This window comes from Quercus lobata, chromosome 12 (assembly GCF_001633185.2).
Source record: "Quercus lobata isolate SW786 chromosome 12, ValleyOak3.0 Primary Assembly, whole genome shotgun sequence".
NCBI classification, from domain to species: domain Eukaryota; kingdom Viridiplantae; phylum Streptophyta; class Magnoliopsida; order Fagales; family Fagaceae; genus Quercus; species Quercus lobata.
In genome coordinates, this window is record NC_044915.1 from 1458413 (window position 1) to 1469006 (window position 10594).

General features: G+C 34.5%; 2 protein-coding genes across 2 annotated transcripts; one reads left to right on the forward strand and one right to left on the reverse strand.

The window, feature by feature from the left end:
• The first annotated feature begins 1852 nt into the window (after positions 1-1852).
• Positions 1853-4331, forward strand: LOC115971627. Its single transcript, XM_031091626.1, has 4 exons — positions 1853-3596; positions 3712-3916; positions 4013-4082; positions 4128-4331. The coding sequence occupies exons 1-4, from the start codon at positions 1853-1855 to the stop codon at positions 4329-4331; spliced, it is 2223 nt and encodes a 740-aa protein (XP_030947486.1).
• A 3882-nt stretch (positions 4332-8213) lies between these two features.
• On the reverse strand, positions 8214-9900 carry LOC115971733 (putative UDP-rhamnose:rhamnosyltransferase 1). The gene has a single exon (XM_031091753.1). It carries the CDS (start codon positions 9809-9811, stop codon positions 8417-8419), a length of 1395 nt encoding a protein of 464 aa, XP_030947613.1. The 5' UTR covers positions 9812-9900; the 3' UTR covers positions 8214-8416.
• Positions 9901-10594: the final 694 nt, after the last annotated feature.

The following is a 10594-nucleotide window of genomic DNA, read 5'->3' on the forward strand; positions in this document are numbered from 1 at the left end:
GAAGTGAATTCTTTCATGAGGATTTCATGTTTGAAAGGGAAAAATGGGTGCAGCTGAAGGGAGAGAGAGCATGTCCAGTCGTGTGCATCGGTTGGTTAAGTTTGTCCCCTTTATCATGCACTTAAATGATTTTCCCCATGTAATGCCCTTTTAGTTTTTAATCAAACATGAGTGAGTTTGTGTCTTTCATAAGAATAGTTTTAAATATTAGAAATGTATGTTTTCAATAAAAATGATTTTAATATGAAGTCTTTGTACCTTTTAAGAGAAAGACTTTAGTATTGATGTTCATATGCCTTCCATGAGAAATGACTTTTTTAATGTGTTTTTGGAAGAGTATTTTGATATGTTTTAAGATGTGTAGAGATGGTAAGAAATATATATATATATATATATATATTGTGAGATATGGTGTTTGTAATATGTATATGAATTATATGTAGATACTTTGTTGGACATAGATTTTGTAAATGTATACTTTGTGAGACATGGAGTTTAAAGATATATGAGAAGTATGTATGGGTATTTTGTGAGGAATGTGTTTGTAAAATATATGGAAGTGTGAGATAGATAATACAAAAGTTAAATATAGTAAATACATGAGATTATTTGTGTTATGGGTTATGTTGCTTTCTAAGAAGGGAGATTTTGTATAAGAAATAAAGAATGAGATGGAGATGTGTTTTTAGGCAGCAAAAAGGATGAAATTTCAGAATAATGGAGTGTGGGAAAAATGGGTAATGGATAATGGTGTGTTATGTTGTTATCTATGAAGAGGGATTTTACAAGAGAGATGGGGAAGTATGAAAATGTGTATGTGGCAGCAAAGTGAAGTTTTAGAATAATGGGCTAAGAGAGGGATGGATCGGTCTGTCCTTTAGTGTGTAGTTTGGTCCTCTTAATATAGAGCCAAGCTATGGGTCCGTTTGGATCATTGTTATTAATACCGTTCCGTTCCGACCGGAACAGACGGAATTTTTCGTGCCGGTATGCAAACCGGTACCGGAAACCCCCCCGTTCCACCTCGGGCCAGATTTCGGGGTGTTTCGGCCCGTTTCGGCCAATTCTGGCTAGTACGAAAATTTCGGCCGGTACGGGACTCTGAGTTATAAAAAAAAAAAAAAAAAAAAAAAAAAAAAACAGTAACGTCCAAACGACACCATTTTGGACTTGACTAAAAGACCTACCTCAGACCCTTTTTCTTTCATTCTTTCACTCTCACTTTCACTCTCAAATCCCTCACTCACTGCCGTCGTTCTCGTCCCACTGCCGTCGTGCTCGTGCTCACTGCCGTTGCTCTGCTCTCTCAATCACTCGACTCTCTCATACTCATCTGTCTCTGACTCTCTCACAGTCTCACTCTCTCGGATTGAACAGCCAAGGTATTCTTTCTCTACTCTCACTCTCTCAGATTCAAGCTTCAGTTCAGCCAAATCATTTTTTTTTCTTATGATTTGCTTTGTGGTTAAGATTTAAGAAGTTACTAAAATATTAGATATGTGATTTGTTTGTTAAGATATGTGATTGAACAAATTGGGGATGAGAAATATTACTCTCACTCTCTCGGATTCAAGCTTCAGTTCAGCCAAATCATTATTTTTTTTTTCTTATGATTTTTTTTGTGGTTAAGATTTAAGAACTTACTAAGATATTAGATATGTGATTTGTTTGTTAAGTTATGTGATTGAACAAATTGGGTAAACTGCATAAATTTTACTGTCACTCTCTCGGATTCAAGCTTCAGCCAAACCGTGTTTAGTTTTTTTCTTAACTTGATTTGTTTGTTCATTAACTATATATGGCTGTTCATGCATTTGATTGAATTTCATTTCATTTCATTGAACAGTAAATTATGGCTCATCATAGTTCAGGGGATCTCGCATGGGCTCATGCCCGTGCAGGTGCTTCCTCTGCTTCTGTGGCCTCTGCCCCTGCAAGATCAGATGATCCCACATGGGCTCATGCTCGTGCAGTGCCTAATGCAAAAAATAACACTATATGTTTGCATTGTAATAAGTTGATTAAAGGGGGTGGTATTACTAGACTTAAGTATCATCTTGCTGGGATTAGGGGTCAAGTTGAACCATGTAAAAAGGCTTCATCTGATATTAGGTTTCAAATGAAACAAATGATTGAAGACTTGAAAAAATCTAAACAAACTAAAAAGAGGATTCAATTAGAAATTGGGAACCCATACGATGTTGATGAGGAGGAGGAGGAGGATGATGAGGTTAGGGTTGTTGAAAAGAGTCCCCCTCAAACATTAGGTAAACGAAAATCTAGGGGAAAGGATGTTGACAATGATATGAGTCAAATAAGAGGAAAGAAGAAAATTAAGAATTATTTTGCTCCTAAAACAACCCCCGGTGCTCAACCCTCTATAAGAAGTGCTTTGGCTACAAAAGCAATGATTGATTCCATTGCTGCTATTGGGCCGGGATTTAAGGGGCCTTCTTTTTATGAGTTGAGGGGACCCCTTTTGAAAAATGTTGTCCATGAAGTTAATGATTTTTTGTTATATATAAAAAATGATTGGAAAGTATATGGCTGTTTACTGATGTCTAATGGGTGGACAAATCAAAAGCAACAACCAATAATGAATTTTTTGGTGTATTGTCCAAGGGGAGCCATGTTCTTGAAATCTATTGACACTTCAAGCCTTACAAAGGATGCTGAAAATTTGTTTAATATATTTGATTATGTTGTTCAAGAAATTGGTGTGGAATATATTGTGCAATTGATTACAAATAATGCTTCTGCCTATAAAAAAGCTGGAAAAAAATTACAGCAGAAGTATGGTACTTTGTTTTGGTCTCCTTGTGCAGCTCATTGCATAGACTTGATGTTGGAGAATATTGCTAATCCTAGGTGGTTCCCTCTTATTGATGAAGCAATTAAGAAGGCAAAAAAGATAACAAAGTTCATTTACAACCATGGAGTTGTTTTAGACTTGATGAGGCAAGATTTTACAAATGGAAGAGACTTATGTCGTCCTGCAATTACAAGGTTTGCCACTAACTTCTTAAGTCTACAAAGCATGCTAAGGTTCAAAAAAGAGGTTAGACAAATGTTCACTTGTGATAAATGGCTTTCATGCCCCCATGCTAAGACTGCCGTTGGGAAGGAGATAAGTAAAATTGTTTTGGAAGATTATGCGTTTTGGTCTCAATGCAAGCACATAGTGAAAGTTAGTAAGCCTTTAGTTAGAGTACTTCGTCTTGTTGATAGGGATGAGAAACCTGCTATGGGGTACTTGTATGAAGCAATGGACAAAGCAAAAGAGGAAATAAAAAGAAGGTTGAAGAACAAAATTTCTTTGTATGGACATTATGTTAGAGTTATTGATACTAGATGGGACAAACAACTTCATAGTCCTCTACATGCAGCAGGTTGCTTTCTTAACCATGCAATATACTTTAGGCCTTCATTTAAAAGGCAAAATGAAGTTCAAAGAGGGTTGCTAAGCACTCTAATGAGTTTGGTTCCCGATCCTGACATTCAAGACAAAATAAGTTCACAACTTGATGAGTACAAAAAATCAATTGGTGACTTTGGCACATTACTAGCAATCCGCCAACGAGAGGGACTAAATCCAGGTAAACATTAATAATTTAATAGTATTTCCTTTCAATATGTCTATTTATCCTTTATAGTTGTTATTGTAAGATTACATGAGCAATGCTTATTTTACATTTTTATTTGTTATTGTAGTTTCATGGTGGAAGCAATTTGGACTTGAAGCTCCAGACTTACAATCATTTGCCATTCGTGTGCTCAGTCAATGTTGTAGTGCAACTGGTTGTGAGAGAAATTGGAGCACATTTGAATATGTTCACTCAAAGAAGAGAAATAGATTGGAACATAAACGAGTAAATGATTTGGTCTTTGTCCATTATAATTTGAGGCTTCGAGAAAGGTAAATTTATAATCGTTACTCATATGTAAATGAAATGTACTTTCAAATAATTATAATTTATAAAATGTAACTAATGTTTAATATTTTCATTGGTAGGAACATTCAAAGGAATAAGTATGCAATGGATCCTATAAGCTTGGATAACATTGACTTGATGGGAGATTGGGTGGCTGAAGAACCTACACTTCTTAATCCAGATGACATAAATTAGGATTGCCTTAATGAACCACCAACCCTAGTGAATGTGGAAGAGGATGCTGAACTTGAAACTATTGATGTTGATGACGATGATGATGATGACAACAACAATGAACATGTCTTGACAAATCTTCCAATGGGTGCTAGTAGTTCTTGTGGGAGTTCTTTTGATGATGAGTTTGATCCTTTTTTCATGGATGATGATGAGGAGGAGTAGGAATATTATGTTAAATTAATCTTAGATGTTTTTATTATGTGATGTTATATTGATGTTTAAGACTTAAGACTTAAGACTAAGTGTATGTTGAATTGATGTTATGTTGAATTAATGTTATGTTGAATTGATGTTTAAGACTTAAGACTTAAGACTAAGTGTATGTTTAATTGATGTTATGTTGAATTGATGTTATGTTGATGTTTAAGACTTAAGAGTTAAGACTAAATGATTTGTATTATTTGATATTTAGTTATTTATTTATTAGAATTGACAATTTTATGTTCTACAAGAATATATATAAATTATTTTTTAGGAACCCTGAAACACCCTGAAATGGTATGCCGAAATCGGCCGGTACCGAAATATTCCGTTCCACTGGGCAAACCGAAACGGGCTCCGAAACGGTATTAATAACTTTGGTTTGGATACAACTTATTTTATTGAACTAAAAACTGAAAACTGAAAACACTGTAACAAAATAATTTTTAAACGTGTGAATAGTATCGTGGGACCCATTTTTAATGAAAAAGTGACGAAAAAGTGATGTTTGTGGGTCTGTGAACAGTACACCAATACACTGTTCACAGTTGAAAAGTCAACAAAACCGGCTCTGAGAAAAAAAAAAAAAATCTGAAAACGTGCAAAGTTGAAAATGTGAACGTGGACGTGCTATCCAAATAGCACCTATGTAACTAGATCAGAACTTAGTTGAAGGGAAAATTAGCAAATAAGAAAAAGTCCTTGACAAGGTAAGTAGTTTCATTAGAGGGATTTTGTTTTTTAGCCAAAAGAAGAAAGTTAGAGACTTTAATGGTGTTGTAGCTACTGTTACAACTATCAATCATAGCTGTCACAATTGAATGATGACATCTTTTGCTTGGAGGACAATACTTGGCACTAAATTCATGATTTGGCTAAAGATGGTAAGATAATTTTTAAGGGATTCTTTTATTTCTGGTACTACAGTAGAATGTGTTGTAGCTGTTGCAGCTTCTGCAGAAGCTGTTTGTGCTTTTGCTGGAGCTGTTTGCAGCTTTTGCTAGAGCTACTGTTAGTATTTTTGGCTAAGTTTCCGCTTTTGAAAAATTATGTGTTTAGTCCATATATAATTTTGGTAAGTAATAGACTAGTTAGTTGATATTTGATGAAGTTTTAAAAATGTAATTATGGTCTTTTGTATTTTAATCAAATCTTGGAGAGTAAGGAGAGCATTTAATGCTAGATATGAGATATATATTTAGCCATGTGCTTGGAATTGATTTAGATGATAATAATATAATTTATATGAAATACTATAATTATAGTTTTAAACTTATGTTATATGATGAACATTAATTTTTATGTAAAGAGTATGGAGAGTTTTATCATTTTGAGTGTTATGTGATATGAGAGACTTACCAAATGTTACCTATTGCACACTAACCCGTCAGAGTTCAGGGAATTGGGGAATACATGCCAAGCAACATGCTTTTCTTTATCAACTTTGAACCACTGGGGTTTTACTGAACATACTTCTTGGCCCTCTAAACCACGACTCCCAAAATTCCCCCGATGAGACTCATGAACTTGGATCATGAGCCAAAAATGAGATGATATGCCTTGACGCCTTTTTGTGTAAATATGGGCTCTTTTGGGATTTAAAAGAGATTTTCCCAAAATCCATGATAGTGTTGATGTGGTGTGAGTCGCCAATGAAATGAAGCCATGTGGAATGAAATATTTGTCCTCAACAATTGTCTAACCCAAGTGGCTCATTTTCCTCCTTTACTGCGATCCACCTTTTTCAAGTTTTGTTGCCGTTGTTTATAAAACAACAAGATCTCCACTTAATTTGTTGGATATTTTTATAAAAAATATTATATTCATTTTAATACTTATTTATGTGTATCAATTATCCCTTAATGTCACGTTGATTGCTAAATTTTGAAATTCAAGTATAATTCAAAATTTGAATAGCTTTTGTCAATGGTTTTAATCAGGAAATTTATGAATATTAACGTAATATTAATACCATAATTGCCAACATATTTGGTTTTATTATCTTTTTTGAATATGATATAATAACATCATATGTGGAAGAATTTCAGCACTTAAATATACAACTATTGCTGAATTATTTTATGTTATCATATATACACAAATGTTTACTATTTGGTTAATTTAATAGACAGTGGTCAAACAGTTAGCAATTTTTTGTAACATATATACAGAAAGAAAACTTTTGGAAAGATATTATAATAATATGCAATTAAATGCTTGGCATTATGACTCTTTCTTTTCTTGTTCAACAACGTAATCTATGGGGCATTAATTTCAAAGATTATGATCTTTTCTTTGTTCCCAACGTACAGATTGTGATTTTGGCAAAGACAATATTTGATTTTTCTGGTTTATATAAAAAATATATATATATATATATATATATATAAAGAAAGCTATTGATCACACATTGATGCCAATAATTTTCTAATCATTTAAAGTTTTAAAGATAGCAAACATTTTATTTTTTGGCTAAGGACAAGCAACATGTCTGGCCCTATATATATGGAAAGAAATAAAAGTTTCATAGACACACATTTTTATTTTTGAATTAGAAAGCTGCAGACTTTTCAAAACAATTTTTTGTCTTAAACACTTACCATCTATTGCTTCTTACTACTCACAAAATATTCTATCTTTTACAAAATTTTCTGAGAAAAGAAAGTACTATAGAGAGCTTATATCCTACGAGTAGTGTAGTCTCGGAAGGATAATCAGCAAAGGTAGCTGGGCTGTTGTATCTAGGGGGCAACGTGCAGAAAATATTTATCTAAATACATTGGATATACCGTAGATGACACGATTTGTCTCAAGACAGTGACTCGGTCCACGCCTCATCTCTGCCACCTCTTTTTGGTAAAATCAAATTGTGTAATTTTCAAGGAAAATTCAGATATTATCTCTCTTTTATTTCCACCGAAATTGGTGAGATTTCAGTTTAGATCTCCTAATCCCACCATGTGACAACGATGACAACACATATTGTGAGAAAGGAAACTTCGATTGACCCAATTGGAGGAATTACAAGGCATGTGGCTTTTGATTTTGACTAAACCTACGGTTGTTGGTGGGCTAGAACTTTAACACTCGAAGTTGTCGAGTCGAGTAGCAGGTGCACTCCATACCCAATCATAATTTTCCATTTAGGTCATCAAATTGTTGACATCGCATACTTTCCACTATTCTTTAAAATAATTATAAAAAAAAAAAAAAAAAAAAACCTTTTTATTGTTCGCTATTAATTTAGTTTCATTTGCATAGCACTGCTTTCTTTATTAAAAAAAAAAAATTGCACAGGACAATCAGACGATTAACTAGATGTCATACGTAGCAAGGTAATTTTGTAATTCGTCCAAATTGTTGCGTATAGCAAGACAATCGTTTTGGATAGTTAATGGGATAAGCTTTGTAAGGGTGAGATTTCCTTTGTATTTGAGATTGAATAATAAAGGTTGAGGTTTTCCCAATAATACTGTGTGCTTGTGATTCCATTAAACTATTCTAAGTATTTCTGCTATGTGTGTGCGTTGTGTTGGCTAAGACTAAGTCATGGACTTAGTGCTATCATATGCATCTTTGCAAATTCCCTCATGAATTTCTTGGAGAAAAATGATGGTTTTTGTTGGAGTGAGACATTGAAGGTATAGTAGAGTAAATCTTCACTTGTATGGTACACCATTTATTATGGCAAAGCACGCAGCCCATAATCTTATATTTCTTGGTTCTTAAGAATCACTTGGTAAATTCCCATTTTGGAGATAACTGACAATTGAAATCGTCCAGTCATCAATACATATTATCCATTTACCATTAGCCTTTTTAACCATCATTACATTTGCTAACCATTTTGGATAATAGACTTTCCAAATGAAACAACTATTCGTAACTTATAAAATTTTTAGAAATAAATTAAATATAAGTATTTCATGATTTTTATTAGATTCTTAATCAAACTAAACATAGAAATATTACATTCTCAAAAATATAGATACTGGGAGTAATATAGATTCCCCAAACCAAATTCTAACTAAAATCTAGATTCCCACTTAACCGATTTTATTTTCAAGAAACTCAACAAATTTATCAACATATCGGCTGTGGATGTCCCTATCTCCAAATATGGTGGTCATTTCCTTTGCTTTGTCTCGGTAAATCTTTCCCCTCTCATCCTGCATCACCAACTTCAATGTCTCAGTAATCGAGTCTCTAGTAAATGACCCATCTTGCTCATTCCTAGGTACCTCAACTCCTGCCTGCTTCTCTTCCAAAAATCTTGCAATTAATCCTTGGTCCCCCAAAAATGGTAACAAAATAAGTGCACGTCCAAATTGGAATGCCTCAGTGACTGAACTCCAACCACAATGAGTCAAGAAACCTCCAACAGATTCGTGACCTAATATTCTAAACTGAGGTGCCCAACCTGTCCAAACAACCCCACGATCTTTGGTTCGCTCCTCGAACGCCTCGGGTAATTGAACAGAGTCTACGCCTTTTCGCTTCCTTAGAGCCCAAAAGAAGGGCAACCCAGATTGCTCTAGCCCAAAAGCCAATTCATTGAAGTTGTTTTGACTTGGTTGAATTTCACTTCCAAGTGCTATATAAACCACTGACGCTTTCTCTTGCTTATTTAACCACTCAACAATTGTATCCCAATTGCTATCTTTGTTGCCTAAACTCTCTTGCTTCGAGGGTGGCAATAATCCCACTGGAATTACAGGTGTGTCATGAAGCTCTCCAAGGAGTTTCACCCATTCACCTTCAACTTCCACACATGTTTTAACAGCTATAGCATCAATGCCTGACAATACTTTCATGTAACGAAACCAATCTGAATTACCAGAATCATTTTCTTCAAAGAGGTCAAAGATTTGCTTTGCCTCAAAGTACCTAAACGCTACTTTGGTATGGAAGGGGACCCATTTGGGAGGAACAACGAAGTGATTAGGCTCTGAACGTGGTTCATGAGCTTCTATCACACTTGACTTTGTTGGTCCAAGGAAACATAAGGTTGATGCATTGAAAATACTAAAGAAGGCCCGGGAGATACCTAGTTTAGAAGCAATTGGTGGTAACCAATGAGGGGCAAAGTCATGAACAATCCAATCTGGAGTTGAAGTTTCCAAAAAGTGAGATAAAGGTTGTTCAAGACCATCATGGGCTTTTTTCAGGTATGGAATTATGTGGTATGGTACATCCATGGTGGCCTCTGCGTTTTCTGGCAAGTTCTCGACATGGGGTAAGGGTAGCTTCACTAAAGTGATCAAAGGTGCTACTTGGGGTGGGATTTTTGGGAGGCGTTCAATGTTTCTAGGGGTGGAAATGAATGAAATACGATGTCCCTTTTGGGCTATGAGCTTGCTAAGCTCTAAAAATGGGATTATGTGACCAAAAGCTAGCCATGGGAACATGGCTATGTGAAGCTTTTTATTAGGCTCAGCCATGGAGTTCAGTGGTGGTGTTGGTGTATTGAGTTTTTCTTCTCTCCGGCTTATATAGGCGAAGCCCAAATTTGCCTAATAGCACAATTTTAAGATAAAGGTTTTCTCACAAAATTATTTAGTAATTTAATATATTTTTAGAATTTGAGTTTGACAAGTTCGGATTCAAGTTTTAAGCACACAGTTTGAGTTAAAAGTCAAATTTGTCAAAATTGGATTCCAAGAATGTGCTTTCATAACTAGATAAATTCGTTTAGTGTTTTTTTCTAAAATTTGGCTAAAATTGTGCTCTCCAGTAAAATTAGCATATTCGCGAATGTTCAGTTTGGTGTATGTCTTCTACCTTTCCAGTCAAAAAAAAAAAAGTTTGGTGTATGCGACTTGTCCTTGTGGTCAATGTCATTTTTTATTTTATTCGCAGTCATCGCAGTCGGTAATTGTTTTTCAGTCAGTCATTGTTGGCTACGGAATAAAGAGCAACTTGTCACGAATGGCAGATGTGCATTTTTCAACACGTCACTTCTCTACCAATAAAAATAAAAACAAGGCACGTCTCTATTTTTTTTTTTTTTTTTTAATATGATATCTCTATTCTTATTTCTTATTGGTAAAAGAGTAGCTTGTCACGAATGACGTATATGCATTTTTCTTTTGGTGGAAGACGATAACATAAAAAAAAAACCTAAACAATAAAGGAAGGATCAAACATATCTTAAAGGAATACATCTCATTAAAGTCTCCCTAAAAAACGTTTAAAATATCCATAGGAGGATTATCATAAATAAA